The sequence below is a fragment of the Apteryx mantelli genome, chromosome 2, assembly GCF_036417845.1.
Source record: "Apteryx mantelli isolate bAptMan1 chromosome 2, bAptMan1.hap1, whole genome shotgun sequence".
Classification (NCBI taxonomy): Eukaryota; Metazoa; Chordata; class Aves; order Apterygiformes; family Apterygidae; genus Apteryx; species Apteryx mantelli.
The window spans coordinates 63,948,793-63,967,905 of NC_089979.1; the positions used below are offsets into that span (position 1 = coordinate 63,948,793).

The following is a 19,113-nucleotide window of genomic DNA, read 5'->3' on the forward strand; positions in this document are numbered from 1 at the left end:
CTTACAATTGTGGTCATGGCCTCATTCAGTGGCTAACTGAACAAAAAACTGGATACTTGGATCTGCAGCAAATTGATGTTTAAATCATCGTGTAAAGCACATAGATAAACATTTTGTATTTAGTCATCTGCTAAAATTAAATGCATTTTCAATTCTCAGTAGCTTCATATCAAAATGAAAAGGTAATAAATGTCAAGGTTTGATTTCCACCCTCCCACCCCCAACTGTGTTTGTAGATCAGTTTTCTAGGGGTGACGTCCCTTTAGGATCAGGAAGGTCACACTAGGCAGTTGAGAAAAATCTTTTTGGTAACTGAGCTTGGACGGTTGGAATTTGTGCTGAGGTTCAAGATGCTTTCCCTCTCTGGACTCTTATTTCATGTTTGCTTTTTTTTGTTTCTTTGGGAAACGATGTTCTAGAGGATATTTTAGGAGTGATAGGGAACGATTTATTTATTTATTTTTTCCTAACAAGCCTCTCTTTCTCTCAGCTTTTTTCCTTTTGTTCTGTGGCATGTGTAAGCAGAGGAGGGAAAGAAAGATTCATTCTTACAATGTTTGCATGTTGCGTTGGTTTTGTTTTGCTTGTTGTTTTAGCCATGGTCATTTCCTCCTTAGAGCTTTTGAATTTAGGATCCTGAGATTTCTAGTTCAGGAAAAGTTGAGCGTCCCATGGCAAGGTTCCCTGAAAGCTGTTATGTTTAGAATATCCTAAAAATACTTCCCAAAACAAAGGTCAGACTTGTCTACCCAAGTTAAGCATGCTAAGAATTTAAACACTTAAATAAAATTAACAACATTTTAGGGATGCTAAGCACTTGTGAGTCTCATTGCTCAGCACTGGACACTGCTAAATTATGTCATCTTTTCTTGGAGAGTTGAACACTTACTTGATGACAAAAAAGCTTCTGAAGCCAGTGCTCACTCACATGGTGCTCATCACAGAGAACTCTGTAACCCCATGCCTAGAAGCTGGTTTGATTTCTAGGTGTTGTAAGTTGAGACACCATACTGAAAATGCAGCCTAGTCTCTTTCATTGTGTCTGTCTCTCTGCTGTGATTTTAATTTGTTAAAAATTTTTCCTTTTTTATCTTGAGCCTTGTAACGTTTGAGTGTGTATAAAGACTAATAATAACTCTTTTGTTTTGTAGGTACTAAGCCAGATGATCTGCAATTGGCAATATCCTTGTTAAAAATGGATGGGGAGGATAATCAGAAGAGAGATGATGGTGATGAGAGTTCACAAACTGCTTTAACAAAAGACTCCCTCAGAAATGCATCAGGAAAAAATGCTGAATGTGGCCTTTCATCTCAGCAGAAAACAAGGCCCATATCAGGTGAAGTGTTCAGGGACCTTGAAAAGAAAAGAGAAGAGAATGACACAAATAAAAGGGCATTGTCAGAAGCTTCAAACTCTGACATTGTTGAAGCAGATAGACCTGAAAATGTCTCCAGAAAAAGAAAGCTGAGTTCTTCAGAACACAAGAAAGATAGTGAAAGGAAATTGCAGAAAGTCCTACTTGGAGAAGCAGTTAGTATAGTAGATGGAGCTATAAAGAAGGAAGGAGTCACCAGCTGTCTTGGTGATGACATATTTAATTCAAATTTGATGTGCCCACACTGTGATTTCAAATGTGCTGATGGTGCCATATTGAAGATTCACTGGGAAAATAAACATTCAGAAGAGGTTCCAGCTGCTGTTCCTGAAAATATACCTTCTTCAGAAGAAATCAGTGTTAGCTATTTGGTTGGAAACGTAGGCAATGATCTTAAAGGCAAAACGTGTAATCAGCTTTTCCCCTCCTGCTCTGATATAGGAAAACATATAAGAGAAAGCCACTCTAGACAACCCAAAGAGCAACCGTGCCCTCGCTGTAGTTGCATAGCAGAACATAGCTCAGCATTACACACGCACGTTAAACAAGATCATGAGCAATCCAAGATATTTTGTTGTGATCTTTGTGGTTTTCAGAGTGTTGAGGAAAATCTCCTAAACTCTCGCTTCCTTGGCAAGATGCACCTTCGACGCCAAAACCTTGCTGCACGAGGAGGATTTGTACAGATACTGACAAAAAAATCCTTTAATAAACAACAGTCTACTGCAATCAAAGAGAGGAGTGTGAGAACAAAACCTGGGACCAGTAAATTAAGGACAAGGACTGTTGATAAAAAAGAACTAAGCAATGTTTGCAGTACACTAAAAGGCTCAAAAGTAAGCTTGTCTAAACAAAATGATGGCACTGAACTTGTTGAAATGATACCATCTATAAATGTTTCCACTGAAAAGCCAGCTACTATGACAAAGGAAACGTTGCTTTTTTCCAGTGTTGAAGAAAATCATGATGTCCCTACTGGAAAGCTAGAAATACCAGGACCCTCGAAAGGCATCTTGCCTAAATCGGATCATCCTCCAATGACCAAAAAGCTAGTTAGCAGTTTAAACATGGCAAGGAGATTTGATAGACTAGAACATGAAAGAAATGTTGTATTGCTAAGGACTTCATTTGGGCGAAGTAGTTCTTTTAGATTAAAAAGGCAGGTTAAAAGAAGATATAATTTGTTGGGTAGTAGTAAGAAAGGCAAGTCTGATCCGCAGAGAATACACATGAAGCATATCTCTAGCACACAGCTTAAACCTGGTTATTCAAGACTTACATTGCATACAGAATTAGAAACACATAATAAAAATCAATATGAAGCTGTTTCAGAAATTCAAGATCTTACTCTAGATAGATTGAATACACTTTCTTCCAGCACTGCAGACACTAAAGATTCTCAAATTAAACTTACTGCTGATCATAGTGTTAGTCATACTTGCAGTTATTGTGGTAATGTTTTTCAGACCAGAAAAAGTTTGGAAGCTCATGTTGTAAAGCTTCATACAAAAAGGATCCAGTTTCATTGTCAGACATGTAGTTATTCCTCTATAGTCAAGGAAGATGTGAAGCAACACTGTCAGGACAGTAAACACCAGATGGGAGGTTGCAGCTTTAATTGTCAACTTTGTTCATTTACTTGCTTGAATGTGATAAACCTTCAAAGCCATATGAGTGAAGAGCATAATATGTCCCAGAGCTGTCCAACTTGCCTTCTCTTTTTTCTAACAGAAGAAGAGCTTGTAAATCATCAAAAAAATGAAAAACACGATCAGCAAGCTACTCCATTGAGTAACAGTGATCTGACCTTGCAAGTGGTAACTTATGCTGCCTTAGAATCGAACAATAGTCAAAAACTTGCAAAGGATATGGAAGTGTCAATGAAAGAAAAAAACCCAGACTCCTCTTTAGTAAATTATAGAAATGAACTGAAGCATTCTGTTCTGAATAAAACCCAATTTCAGTGTAAAAAGTGTTTTTATAAGACAAGGTCTTCCACAGTTCTTACAAGGCACATAAAACTTCGACATGCACAGGAATATCACTTCCTTTGCAAAGCATGTAATCTTTACTCACTGAGTAAGGAAGGAATGGAGAAGCATATCAAAAGAAGCAAGCACCTTGAAAATGCCAGGAAAAATAATATTGGATTACGTTTTGAGGAATGTATTGAAAAGGTCTGTGTTGGTGTTGGTGGTATTAAAACTGTGATGGAGCCTTCCATTTCTGGGAGTGTCAATACTGACTTAGATAAAGAAATTATACATGTCTCATCCTCTGCTGTGGAAAACATATCAAGAAATAAAGAACTGGTTCCAGTTGATGAAAGAACTGGTGAAAATGAATTGGTTTTAGCTAATGCACCAAGAAGAGGGAGACCCAAAGGCACTATTTCTAGGACATGTACCCATTGTGGTCTTTTGGCTTCCAGTGTTACAAATTTGACTGTTCACATCAGACGAAAGCACAGTCATCAATACAGCTATTTGTGTAAGGTTTGCAATTATTATACTGTAACCAAAGGAGATATGGAACGTCACTGTGCCACTAAAAAACACAGAAGTCGTGTTGAAATAGAAGGACATGGAAAACAGAACTCGGAGATCATTGTTAGTCCTGAAGGAGGTAATTTTGAATCCGTAAGCAAGAAGGTTAATAGCCCCACGACTGTTCTGTATGAACATGTTGAGGATGGTAGCCAGTCATCAGATTTGGAAAATTCTGTCATAGAAAATCAAGAAGTTGACCAAGGAAACTCTGAGATAAAAGCTGAAAATGCCCATCGGCTGCCAGATCTGGAACATACTCAAAATTCTTTAAATATAAAACAACGTATATTTTTGGAACCGGCTAGGGTTAGCCAAGATGGTGACCCATGCACCCAGAGAAGAGCAATGGGTGCAAATGACAAGTGCATACATTGCAACTTCATTGCTCATTCTTCTTCTTCTTTAGAGCTGCACATAAAACGAAAGCATACAAAACAATTTGAATACTACTGTATGGCTTGTGACTACTATGCTGTCACTCACAGAGAGATGATTCGGCATGCAGCAACAGAGAAACATAAAATTAGAAGAGAAACTTATGTTTATTCTTCCTTGGGGGAGGAAGCAGACACAGCAAATATCACTAAAGAAGCCACTGCTTTGTCTCAAGAGGAGCATCATCATGGTCCAGGAGAATTAGAAACTGTTTTAAATGAAATAAAATATGCCAAAGATGCAGCAGAGGGTGATCATATGAGTAAAAGCTTAACTGAGTGTTCTGTCTTAGATGAAAATGCATCTCCAGAAATGCCTGAAGAAGACAGTTCCCAGAATACAATAGAAGCTGAACTTGAGGAATCTAAAAATGGAGACAAAAATCATTTTTGTGGAGCATTCCAACAAGCTCCTCAGAAAGACAAAGTTGTTAAACTTGATAAGGAGGTATCAGCTGAAGAAGCAGGTAGTTGTGAGCTTCAGAAAAGTGGGCATGGTCAGGAGCTGCTCAACTCAGATAACCATTGCACTGCAGAAAATCAAAATAGATCAAGTTACACAACCGTGAATTCAGGAAAAGATGAGGAAAGCTTGGAAGCAAATAGAGAAAACCCTGAAGTAGAATGTAAAAACACAGGTGTTCTTGAAGAAATATCCCTAAAAGAAAATAATCCACTTAGGCTAACTCTTCCAGAAAGAAGTAGTGCAGTAGAGCAATCAAATTTTGCTGAAAACATTGGGGAAATGGTACAAAATATACATAGTTTAGAGGATGACAGAAGTTTTGAAGAGGATCCTACTGGGGAGGAGGAAGAAGCCCTTATGGAAGCACAACATGAAGCAGAAGTAACTATAAATAACAATGTTTGGGAGGCAGATGGCTCAACAGCTGAGGGCATGCAAGAAAGTAGTAATGAGGCTCTGGGAACAGTTATCAGTGCTGATGATAAAGGAAAGATGATGCAGAATTTTGGCAAGTTTGATTCTTCTATAGTAAGATTAAAAAGCCATCAAGATGGGGAGACTGCTGACCATTCTGATGAAGGGCAGATGTCGGGTGGAGTGAAAGCTAGTGAGCTCACTGCAAAAGCAGACACGTCACCAAGCAGTGTGAAAAAGAAGAAATCGGAAGGAATTTCCCTTGGGGAATCAACACGTATTCGCTGTGATGACTGCGGTTTTCTAGCAGATGGTTTGAGCGGACTAAATGTTCACATAGCCATGAAACATCCTTCAAAAGAAAAACATTTTCATTGTTTACTCTGTGGAAAATCATTTTACACAGAAAGCAACCTTCACCAGCACTTGGCCAGTGCTGGGCACATGCGAAATGAGCAGGCAAGCGTGGAGGAGCTGCCAGAAGGAGGCGCTACCTTTAAATGTGTTAAGTGCACGGAGCCCTTTGATTCAGAGCAGAACTTGTTCCTCCATATCAAAGAGCAACACGAAGAACTGTTGCGGGAAGTGAATAAGTACATTGTGGAAGACACAGAGCAAATAAACAGAGAGAGGGAAGAGAATCAAGGCAACGTCTGCAAGTATTGTGGGAAGATGTGTAGAAGCAGCAATTCCATGGCCTTCCTAGCTCACATTCGTACCCATACAGGTATGGAAATGCTCTCTTTGCAACCCGTCTCTTTCAAACACAGTGAGTTATACCATTGGTCTTTTTCTGCTTGTTAATCTCATCCACATTTCTTATGAAATGGCATTCATATAGCCTGATGAACCACTGATGAAATTCAAAATCACCTAAGTATTAAGTATGTGAAGGGGTGTGAAGGTATAGTGATCAAATGGTAGAAAATGTAAGAGCATTGTAAGCGCAGTTGTCCGTCTGCTTTTTGCTTCATGTAAAGAGGTTTCCTTCCCTTTATCTAATCCTTTGTTCTTAAATTCATATAATGAAGCAGTGCTGGTTTGAGAGAGCAAGTTAGCTGTTCTTTGCAACTTTCTCGTCGTTGTTTAGTATCTAAATAGTTTATTTCAGTTCAATTCAGTTACGCTTTCAACATTGCATAATGTTTCCAGCTGGTCATTTGCTATTATATCACTCCTTAATAAATACAAATAATAAACAACAAGATTTTTTGTAGAAATAAGTTATGGGAATTGGAATAGGTCAGTCTTTTTGGAAGGCAGTGTGTAGTGTTGATGTCATGCACAGGGATGTAGCATCTGATTTTGTTTCTGTTCTGATTACCCTTTCAATTCCTTTTTATGTTTAATTTTAAGTGGAAAATTTAAAAACATTTTTGTAGAAAAATGCATAAGCTGCAGTTCTAAATTTATGTAAAAATTCACTGTGATGTTTCTATAAACCTGCCATACATTCTTTATTTTAAATAGACAGCTTTTCTAAATCACTGAGCTCTGCTTAGACAAGTGGTGTCTCCATGGTTGAATTTATGAGTGGATTTGAATAATAAATTCACATTTCAATGAACATATTTTCATTAAAACTGTAAGGTTTATTTTACTGTACTTTTAAATAATGGCTTATTATGGAAGCTATAGTTTAAATTCATGCAGTATTTGAAACTTAGTGCATGGTTACAAGGAAGAGAACAAAAAGGTAAGAAAAAAGAAACATAAAAGAAATGGTAATTCCTGGCATAATCCTAAAATAGTTTTTAAAGTTTTTATAAAAAGGCAAGGGCATGACTGGACAACAAAGTTTAAAATTAATCGTGAGGAACACAGACATTGTATTTCAAATCCTTCAAAGTATTTTACCATAACTGCAGTATTCATGCATACCAATAATTCACATACTTTTTACTTTCATCATTACTTCTATCCTGTCAATAATGTATTTATCTATATAGTTTCAGCTAATATCTAATGTTGAATGCAATGTTAAGTCTTGGGAGGGACATTCACGTTCACATGGTCAGAGCAGCTATATAAGCCCTTAATATGCCCTCTTATGGCAGATAAAACTGAATAAAACTAAGGGGAAGATGCTAATGGAGCTCTCTTTAGAATTCTTTATGCAACTGTCTGGTCAAGACATGTTGCTTATAATTGATGTGTCCATTACTTGAATTCTCTTGTAATTATAGTCAATAAGTCTTGTAAATGTGTTAAAGCTCACTAAAAGCATACAAATTCAAGAACAGAGTAAGGCTAATAATTTAAAATAATCAATGTAGGCATTTCAGCACTTAATTTCCCTTGTGTGTTGATAGCTGATCATTCTTAATCCATTAAGATTTATTTAGTCGTTTACAATGCAAAATAGGTTTGCACTGGTCACTTGTGCCATTTGAAAATGTCCACCAGGTTAAGTGCAGAATGTAGTCCATTAGTCTTCCTTGACTATATGTATTAATTGCATTTAAAATCAAGTTAATGTGGATGTGAAAGTGAGGTAACTATCAATATATGACAAAGCAACCCTACTTACACACGTTATATCATTGATTGTAACATTTAGTAAAAGTTAGTGTACTTTTTAACATCTTGTGTGTAGGTCTTACCATGAAGTATATTTTTATTGTGCTTTGGAATGGCCCTAAATATGCAAAGCGGTAACAGAATACATTTCATTTTGCAAGTCATTTCTTGGTGGTGGTGTTGGAGGGGATAGAGAAGGGTTACTGAACAGGCTTTAGTCTGTGCTTTTTCTCACTGCACCTTTAAATGAATTGCTTTTCTGATGCTTTGCTTATTCACATGAAATAGTAATGCAGAGACTTTCATTAATAGTTAATGGGAAGAAGTTTCTCTTCCGGTCCCTGTTTTCATATTTTTGTGATTTTTCTTGTGTTTTATATAACCTTTTCTTCTAATCTGCAAGAAAATGGATGCAGTTGAATAAGAAATAAATGGTTTTTGGTTATTGGGAATGATGGCAGAGGAAATGGACACCTACAACACCGACTGTATGCACTGGCTTCTAACATTGGCCAGGCAAAGAAGTACGATATTTCTACCCTATCTTGTCTCTTCCAGAATAACACCAGGTTCATTACAGGAGGAGAGCTACAGTTTATTTTCTCATTTATTGTTCTGATTATGTGCTTTTTCTAAAATCTTTCTTCAGCATCGAGATGTGCCTGTGTGTATATACGTAAATGTAAAATAATATATCTGTATATATACATACAGACATGTATAAATATCTCTGTATATGTCTATAACTATATATAACTCCCTGTTTTTTTTATTAATTTGAGTAATTGGTGGTGGTTTGTGGGGGGAAGGGAGGTGATAGTGCTGGAAAGACGCAACTAATGATTCCCAGTAAGAGAAACAGAATGTTTCAAAATACCTTTAAATAATCTAAGAGATTTTCATGTTGCAAATGAAAGGGAAGCTTTGCTAGAGAGGAGATAACAAGTAAGTCCATCACACATTGACAAGTGAAAATGAGGAAGCGTAGAGAAAAATAAAAGGAATAGTAGAGGTGGAAGACTTTTTAGTTTGCAATTGATGCAGGTCCCATAAATTTAATTAACAATCAACATCTGAGGAAAAATCACCTGCAACCACATCATCCTTGTTTAGTTTCTCATCAGTTTTCTCAATTAATGGAAGGTTTGTCCAATATAAGCATGGTATTGTGGTATCTTACTCCCAGTATCCTAAGCCTGATTGGAAATAGGATGATGATGTTTCACATGGCTGTGCTCGCTTTGCACTAGGCCTGAGCGGGAGACGCAGCTAGGCCTGCAGATGCAGATGATGTTGGTTTTGGTTGGCTTAAAACTGAGGCAGTGATTTTTTTTTTTCTTTTAGTTTTGGGTGTCTATTGTCTTAATGCAAAATTAGGATTATTAACTCCAGTTGTCCACATAAAACAACAGCATGATTTTTGTCCTGTCAGTCCTGAGCTCTAAAATTTAGTCTAATTTCAATTTGTTTTTTTAATTTCTGTTGTTAAGAGCCTTATTGTTTACTGCTGCCATCACAAAATATACACCCTATTTCCATGCCATAACTTGCGGGTGAACTAATTTTGTGACTTTTTTTAAAAAAGCTATTTGGTTGGAAAGATGCTAGATTGAAAGTATTTTTCTCATTTTTTGTAGTTAACTAAGAGCCAAGTACAAAACCCATAGTACCACATTTTACAGGGTTTGTGAGAACCACTAAAGTTTGTGAAAATAAAAGTATGGCTAAGAAATAGCTAATTGCTTCAATATTGTTTCAAATAACCTTTTGGTAAATACAGATTTTTGCCGCATTAGTTCAACTTTTAGTGTAACACCTTCATTTGAAATATAAAATCTTGGTTTGTTCCACTGAAGAACAAATAGGAACAAATGTGGCATCGGCAACCTAAAAGGGAGATGTACTGTTTTTGTTTCAGGTGATAAGTGCTGACTGCAGCCTGCCAGCACTTGAATTTTCATGGAGTTTAAATGGAGATGTTAACAGATATTCAGCCCTGAATATAAGGGGAGGTGGGGAGTGAAGTGAAGGCCTCACTGATTTTTGGATGAGAGCAGTCAACAGAATAATACATTTATGTATTGTCAGCCCAGTGTAGCCACAATTGGCCTGAACTACAGTTTTTCCCACAAAGGAGTCATGTAAATGGAAAACAGCAAAGGTTTGTATGGAAACCCTGCGGGACACCTGCAGTAACAGAAAGAAACAAATTTACAATTTAATCAGTAGGAGAGAAACTAAAAGTACATAGGGTTGCATCCACAAGGTATTTGAGTTCTGTGAAATAAAACAACAGTATAAATGCCAAGAGATTTAAAAAATTTCTCTCTGACTGTGGCCTTGATATTATTAATTGTGTAATTAGTCTTGAAGATCACAAGTTAAAACATCAACTTTAATACTCTTTTATTTAATGCAAAGATCAACTCTCTTTTATTTGCATGGATCTCTTTATAGAATGCGGTGTTGATTTGAAATGTCACCAAATTAATGATTAATATATTTTTATCAGGATCATTTAAGTAAACTGGGATTTTTCAGTGTGATTGATAGAATGTGATTGCTGTTAGCTGCAGTCTCAACCTGCTTTTGACATTTAAACATATAAAGCTGACTAGATATAACCATTCAGGTGCTAAATATATTTTACATCTACTTCCAACAGTAGAAATGGAAGTATTAAGAGATCTGGCTTCATTGTCATTGAACTGTGAAATATTCAACCTTGTCTGCCCGTGCTTAGTACTGTTGACTTTTTTATTTCAGTTAGAAGATTAAAATTAAATGCTTCATTTTTCGTCAGCTTTTGGGAATTGAATTGAAATTTAAGACTCTAAAATTTTTTACTAAGATCCTCAATTTCACCAATGGATTCTTCGAGGATATTTGGTTTTCAAGGGCACAGCACAAAGGTTCATTGATCAAGTACGATATACTGTAACATTTTTCTTATCAGAGCTCTTTATGTATATTAAAGATCGCATATTTCATATTATGCTTAACTGTATTGGAAGAAGTGCTTCACAAAACATATACTAAACATAATACGGAGAATCTGTGAACATATTGTACTTATTTTTAACTGCAATTCCATGATTTTGATTTATTGGTTTAAGGATTTACTGGTCAGAAAACTGGAAAGTGCTACAGCATACTTTAAAATAATGTTGCTGCATAAATTTGGCACATGTCAGTACCTATGTTATTAACTGTTACAGTAAAAATGTATTTTTTCCATCTTCAGTAGAGGGCCACTGTTAAATATGACATACTATTTGACTTTTTGCTGAACTGATGTGATACAAGAAATAGGTTGGTACTACTTCCTTGGAGAAATAATTTTAGAGTTCTTTGGTCTGCACTAGGCATTTAATATTAAAGTTTGTTCTTGAAATAAATAATAGCCAAAATGTCAATACTTCTGGTTTGCAGAATAATCATAAATTCTTGACCATAAAACAGTCATAAAGGCATAATATTTTATCCCCTGTATATTCATACATTGCATGTCATTACAATAGCTAGGTGATGAATCATTTTCTGTGTGTGACAGAACAATTCTGAAATACCAATGCTAATGTGAAATCTATTCAAAGTCGGAAGACTGGTAAAATTACTTTACTTTAAACATGTGTACTTAAAAAACAAATACGTTTTCCAGTTTACACCTGCATCAAGCCTCTTTAAGACCATTACCTGAGTTTCAGCATTTGTAGATAGGGAAAGATGTAGAGCAACTTTTGTCATCTCATTGAGAGGTTATCTTCCTAGCATATTGTCTTCTTATCTGAATACTCTTTATAAAAAGTAAATTATTATTAAAAGTTAAGAGAGTAGCTTCAGTGATCTTGAACTTGAGGAAACTTCAATGAGTAATGTATATATACTGTCTGTGTCCCCAGAGTTATAAATTTATGTACGAGATACTTTTTTGTTAGGCAAAAATCTCAAACAGGTTAAATGTGGGATAGGCTTTTTTGAAGGTTATTTTTTCCCAGGAATTCTTATTTCTTTAACCGTGGATAATATATTATTCTAATTCAACTCATATCTTATGCTAAATTTTACTTAGGATCAAAGCCATTCAAGTGCAAGATATGCCACTTTGCAACAGCTCAGCTCGGAGATGCCAGAAACCATGTCAAGAGGCACCTTGGGATGAGGGAATACAAGTGTCATGTCTGTGGGTGAGTAAATTGAAAGAGTTTCCACCATGGTTAACCAGGAGGAGAGTGCAGGATATGCATTGTTTCAGAATTGAAAACTGTGATGTGAGCAAGAGTGGCTAAAATTATGCATGCATATCCTCCTTTCCATTGTTATGGTAAATTCCTTAAATACAGTTATGACATTCTTTTCCCACTTCTAATCCTGCACTGAAGATGAGCAATTTTATGGGCTACAAGGTCAATTTGAACCTGTAATCTGTAAATTGACTAAATTATAGGATGTTCATTCACATTGCCAGGGAGAACTGTAAATTCCATTTAAAGACATAAAAAATATATAATATAGACTTTACTGTGTGGGTTTTTTTTTCTTTTGCTATACTGTTATAATTTTAGTACCATTAACAGATTTCTGGACTCTATTAGGGTTTTCATTCTTTACAAAAACAAAACAGAAGACTGATTTTCAAACAAATGGATCTAAAATATTGTAAGCTTAAGACTTTAAAAATAAATTGAAGCCTTTTATGTATGTTTGTGTTCTTGTTTGTTACCAAAAAAAATCTTGTTTTTTACTTAATAGTTATTTCCTCAGAAGGGTCATTCATAATGTTTAATTGTCCTTCAAATGTATTGCATTTAATAGGAAGCATTGAGACTCCTTAATGCAAAACTAATTAATTTAGCAGAAATGTTTAAAAGGTTTTAAAATGCCATGGCATATATGGTACATCATAGGACATTCAAAGTTGGATTTTAATACCCTAGTTCTGATTAAAAATATATTTTAATGTTATTATGCTAGAGAAATTAACTAATATATGCATCATATAAAAACACTCTACTCAAACCTATGTAACCTGCTGTAGCGGTCTTATAGCTAATGCGTAGAACAGCACAAGTTCAATTAGATAATGCAGTGCACATATGAATGGTGTGGTGTGATGTTAGGGATATTATTCAGCAGGAGGTTTTTTTAGCCTACACTTGCTATACCGATCTACCGGAGGACAAAGTGGGTTACGCGTTTTAAAGGACAAGTGAATCTTCAGCTGAAGATGCAGTCGAGTGATTTTCACTGATTCACCTCTCTGTTTTTCAAATAATTTTGCATGCAGCCTCATGAGATACTTTGGATGTTTTTACTCACTTAAGAAAATTAATTGCTGACTTATTGAAAAATGAATTAAAAATATATGAATCTAATTCTTAAGTCCACTGAAGATCAGTAGTAGAATGACTTCTGCTACTCTTTATTTTGTAGCATAATTCAAGTCTAAAATGAACATTATGTGTAGTAGCCTATTTTATGTTTTTTTTCTTTTCTTTTTTTTTTTTTAACTTACTCTTTACTGTCTCTGCCCTATTGCAGAGCAACCACAGATCCACAAAACTGTTTAGCGAAGGCTAAGCTCTGTTCTTTAAGCAAACTTGACAATGGTTCTTTATTCAATTTCCTTTTAATTTAAACTGAAAAATCATCATATTATTTAACTAAATAATCATAAGAGAAAGTAAAAAATCTCAAAATAGTTAACACGGTATCTTTTATGAAAAGAGAATTAACATGATTTGGCACAGTTTCTCGTTTTTCACAAACTCATTCCTTCACTTAAGAATTCACATTTTCTTAGAATCTGTTTCAGAAAATACATGACTCTAGGTTGTAGTATGACTGTTACACAATAGAGAGCAAAACATATATGTATGACTGTGGACTTGAATTTTAGTTGCTTTGCTAAGCTGATTACTTACTGTATGTTGTTGACATGTCATGCTGGTAGTCAAACAGGTATGCATTTTCTATTTTTGTGCAGTTTTGTACTGCTAATTTTTGTCAACACTGTGAAGCTGTGCTATTCATATATGATAAAACAATCAGCTGAAGAGATGTATGCTCCAATACCCTCTGCTTACAAAAATCTGGTTTGTATACAAGTTTAGTCCTTCTGCAGTTTAAATAATCATCACATTTCACTTAATGTGCACCAGAAATGTATTTTAAGAATTATGTATTAACACTGATTTAACTGGAAAAGACATTTTTATGCTGTAGCTAACAGTCCTGAAGAACTGAACTGGATTTGAAGAATAAGGAATGACCAGCACAGTTTGAACTGGAGTCCAAATAATGAATATGCCATCCTTAAATGTGGAAGAAGAGGAAAAAAGTCTAATAGCCTGTGCTGTATTTCTGCCGTTTTAATTGAAAGGATAGGGTAGTGTGTAGGTTAAAAAATAAAGTAGCAACATAAAAAAATTGCTAGGATTGGCTATCGGATTAGTGGCACTGTAGAGCATTGGTACATTAGCACCACTGACAATGTCAATTCATTATCATTGATGGCTAAATAATCTTAGAAATGCTCAGTGGACCTATTAGTTCCTGAACATAAGCAGCTCATGCTGCATTTCTTCATTAGCTTTAATTGCTATAAATTTTACCTTTTTAAAAATCATGCTTTAAAAGGTGAAGTGATCTTTCAGGAACATTAACTCAGTAATTTTGTCACAAACAGAAGGTCCTGCACTATGTTTTCTTTTCTGCAGTAGTTAATATTCTATCCTCTGACTTTTAGATTCATAGTAATAAGCCCTCTGCTAGTTGTGAGGATAAATTATGTTTCAAAAGCTTTTGAATCTGCTAGGGCACTTTTTAAAGGTGAAATGTCAGTGTAACGTTGTACATTGTGGTTTTAGTCTCAAAATCCTTTTTTTTTTTTTTTAAATAAATTCTCTGGGACTTTTTGTTTAAGAAAAAAAGTCATACCCGTGCTGCTTTGTTGGAGGAAAGGATTGCTGTGTCTAAATTTTGCAAATGCTTCTCATTCTTATGTGACACAAAGTGTACAATATATAATTCACTTAGTTGTTGAAAAAGGCAGCAATTTTGCTGTGTTGTCTTATTTTTTAATTGAAGTTCAGGGTTTGTTTTTCTTCAGCTGCACAGCAAAAACTACGTGACACAGAAATTGGACACTACTAATGTTTTAACATTTGGAATAAACCGTCTGCTACTCATTTCCTTATCACAGATGTGTGTTAATTGTTTTCTTTTCCATACCCATGGCTGTAAAATATATCCCATTATTTCAGAGGTAGTATCTATTTTCTGAGAGTAGCAAACTGCTGCATATTTGAATTTAATTTTCGGAAGTCTGGCTCTGAAATTGGCTGATACCCTGGGTTAGATAAGGAAATCTTGGTTGCCCAGCATTTAAAATTTTTGTTTCATTTGCAGAGTGGAGTGCAGTGAAAAGGCTTATCATGCACTTTTCAAATTTTATGCCTCAGGTAGAACATAAAAAATGCATTGTTCTGCACTTCAGATTTTGAACAGAATTTATAGGCAATGTATGATTTAAAAATGCATCTACTATTCCTTTGCCTTTTTCTTGCCTTTGCTTTCAGAAACAGAATTTTGGGGGATATAGTTACATGTTTCAACTAAGAGTGGCTGCTTCTTTCTTTTTATCCTCTCTTTTTTCATTATGACTTTTTAAAAAAATCTACTGAAGAAGATGGGTATAAGGTAGGTTTGGATGTTTAAGAAAAATTTCAGTATTTAAAACATGCACATGAACATTTATTACTACATTTCTGAAAAAAAAAAGACAGGACATTTGTATTAATGTCTTCATTATGTTGATTCCATATGCAGTAGTGAAGTGTTTTCAGGAGCAAAAGTATGTATTTGTATATGCAAGGGAAATTGGAGGGGGTGGGAAAGGTCTTGTTTTTTTCCCCTGTATTTTGCTAAAGTAGATCTTTCCTTTGTGTGTGTGTGTGGTGGGGGTTTTTTGTGTTTGTTTGTTTTTTTTGTGTGTGTGTGTGTGTGTGTGTAAATAGGGGTGTCCATCTTCCTGCTCCTCAGTCCTCAATGTGTTGTGAAACTCCTTTTCCCAATTAACTCTGGAGATGTTAGAAGGTATTCTGCTAACTAAATCTGTTGCTAAATTCAGTTATTTTTTTTTAAGCCTCATATAAACAAGCTTTGAAGAGAGTTATGGTGTCCTAAGCATGAAAATAACTTCACTTTTGCTGCTGTTGCTAATGCTAAGAATAGTCTGGTGATCTTAATCTGTATAAAGTTCAGTGTTTTAGTGACACTGGTTGCTTTGAGAACATCTAAAGAAAAGTACTAAAGTATATTGAGTATATTGGTTAATGTGTCTTATTACTTTATTGGTAACAGTGCGCTTTGACCAGCCCCATCAAAAAAATTGGCTGTACTCCTGTATTTAGTTTTTTAAAAGATCTTTTAGATTTCCAGATTTCTTTTTAAATGACTGCTGTTAATGTCAGGCTACTTTTAGTGAAAACCATCTTTTAAGATGGTTTTTAGTAAGCAGGAAAGAGTTATTCATAAATATATTGGTAAGAGCAGGAAAAACATTATATTTTCAAGGATATCTTAATGTACTGTAATGTAAATTAATTATTTATACTTGTGCAGTTTGGGAAATCTTAAATAGAAAGTTGCTACTCCAGTAAAACTATTTTTGTGTGGTATTACCTAGTTTTTGTGCATTAGAAGGGATCTCTGTGTAGATGATTATAATGTCACTTTCTGACCTTTGCAGCTTGAATAATTGTAAATCATTGCTTCATAACGTGTCAGAGAATGTCTGTACTAGGCAATTAAATGGCAGAATATAATAGACCAAATTATTGCCTGTCATGTTTTCAACAACACAGTTAGTATTTGAGTTACACTTAATCATTACGTGCATTAGCAACTTCATTGGAATCCAGCTTCAGGCTGAGCATGAAATACATTACATTATTTAAACCTCTAATGGTAGAAGTCATTTATTTGTGTTGAAGTGTACAACATGCAGAGTTTCATAAAGCAAGGAACACTTGAGAGCTTAATTTATCCAAATCAAAGTCTAAATGCAGATAAACACAAGTGGCAAAAATTAGTAATTTTTATAGGCTGGAAATATTTAAAAATACATGGTTGTGGGTAATTGTAGGCAGCAGGAATAAATTAAAATCACTATTTTTAGTCGGCTCTGAGAACTAAAGCTGTTGTATACCTAAATCATTGAATGCACCACGGAATTGCATTTTTGACTGAACAATTAATTACAAACATGATATCTACAGATGTGTCCAAGCAAAAAATAGATATGTGCTTCAGCTGTTCAGATTAAAGCTATGCCTGTGTTAGATGACTATTCCAGATGCCGATATCCTTGAGTTTCCCTATCTGCATTTTGCTGTTTGGTCCTATTGTACGCTTTGTGTCTGGGTTTACTTTGGTAAAGAAAATTAGTTAAACCTACACGACAGCTTTCCACACTCACACATGCTTTAAAATAAATCAGTAAGAAAATACTAGAGGAGTATGTGGAGTAAGGTAACATGTGTGTTACATTATGCTGCCGATTTTTGTTCAGTTACCTATCATTTTTTTGGATTTGCAAACTTGACCTTCAGCACATTGTCTCTGTTTTTACTATTTAAGAAAACTACTTGAAATGGAAGCAATTTACTTTTATTCAGAAAAGCTCCCAGCATCTTTAAGCAGCTGGTACAGATACTGTGATGCGTTGGGTGAGACTCTCTCCTGGCCTGGAAGGCTGCCTTGGAGCTGGTGGAAGCTAAAGCAAGTATTATGGTACCGTGGAGGACTCGGGCAGAGATAGTGGCAAGACCCTTCAGTTTGTGCCCAGTATTACAAATGAGGCAGAAAAATCAGGAACAACTTTCAGATTTAATAAAACATATTTTTAGAAATCTGTGCTCTAAATTAGGTTATTATAATGATTTAGTTGGACTTGCTGAAGTAAAAAGGTGTGAGAAGGACATACTCAAGAGAGCATAGATTTGTATCTGAGTTAGAGATACTATTAGTGATTCAGGCTAATATCTGTACTGCATATAATCTAATTCAGTGCACTTCCAAATGGTAATTATCAAGATACACAGAGGTGTGACTGTGATATATGCAGCACATGTAATTAGTGCAGCTTCTTTTACAGACATGTTTGAAATTTTTTGCTTTACTGTAGATTGTTGTGACGCAGAGGATGCATGCGTGTCTGTTAGGCCATGGACATCTTACAAAGCAAGGCTAGTACGTGCTAAGGCACCAAAGCAAATGAAAACATTGCATGCTTCGGGAATGCTCTTAGTTTTCTTCTAATTAAAATTATTCGTTTCTGTGGACCAGTGTTTCCTAACGTATCAAAGTGAAGAACATACTGCCCCCAAAGCCACTAAAACACGTGGTAGGGCAGGTAGCGCAGAACCAGGGGCGAGCGGCCCGGGCAGTGGGGCTGAATGCAGCCAGCTCCTGGCTGTGCCTCCCAGCTCCCTGCCGGAGCCGGTCGGGCTCTGCAGCCAGCTGAGAACGTGGATACTTGCTGCCTGCAATACTCTCCCCTTGTGAGCAGCTCACTCTGAACATACCCTCTGAGAGCAAGCTCATTCTTTGCTCCGGTTTACTGCCCGTGTAGGAAGGGTTTGAGTCACCTCCTGAGGAGGCAGGAGTTTTAACTAATGGTGCTGGGAACTAGACTGATGGTCCTAAAACTGGGTGCTTAACTGTTAGTGTGGAGGCAAGCAGGCAGTCCTAAAATTCAGTATACCCACTGAAGAGAGGAGACTTTTATCCTTGGAAGCCCCAGTTAGAAGAATTAGCCTAAGTGCTGAGTAAGGTAATGTTAAAAACTTCCTTCTGTCAGCAGAAGGAAATGGAGGAAAAAAAGGTTAGTAGGAGCTGGTTAATACGAGAGCTTTGGAGGAAAGTGTTGTCAATACAGGTGTTTGGTACAGGCTGGGAGGGAGGTGTGTTTCTTTAAAACTTACTGTTTTGTTGACAGACTCAAGTTGCATGATCTGGATTTATATTCAAAGTACAGAAGGTTTAGACTGGCTTTATTTTTGGTTTTAATCATTTATGCATAGAAATTGCATCAAATTCCTGATTTGACTGTGTTTTTCCATGGTATTTTTAGCAACTGTTTGTTTTGAAACTTAAATGATAAATAACTGAGTTTAATCTTTAGCAAGGAGCAACTCTAGGGCTATAGAGTTTAGTAAGAAAAACAGGATGTTCCCCCAAAATATAAAAAGATAGACTCTGATTTATGTTTTATTTAACTGTTGGAATACCTTCAATTTTAACCAAATTTAATCAGTAAAAATTGAATGCTGAATCAATTTGTTGGGGCT

At 35.7% G+C, this 19,113-nt stretch overlaps 1 protein-coding gene across 1 annotated transcript in view; it reads left to right on the forward strand.

The window, feature by feature from the left end:
* ZNF407 (zinc finger protein 407) overlaps nt 1-19,113 on the forward strand; it is a 350,480-nt gene that overhangs the window by 23,109 nt on the left and 308,258 nt on the right. Inside the window, exons 2-3 of the mRNA XM_067290762.1 lie at nt 1,152-5,966; nt 11,832-11,946. Of these exons, the coding sequence (XP_067146863.1) occupies nt 1,196-5,966; nt 11,832-11,946 (4,886 nt within the window). The 5' untranslated portion in view covers nt 1,152-1,195. The remainder of the gene's footprint in view (nt 1-1,151; nt 5,967-11,831; nt 11,947-19,113) is intronic.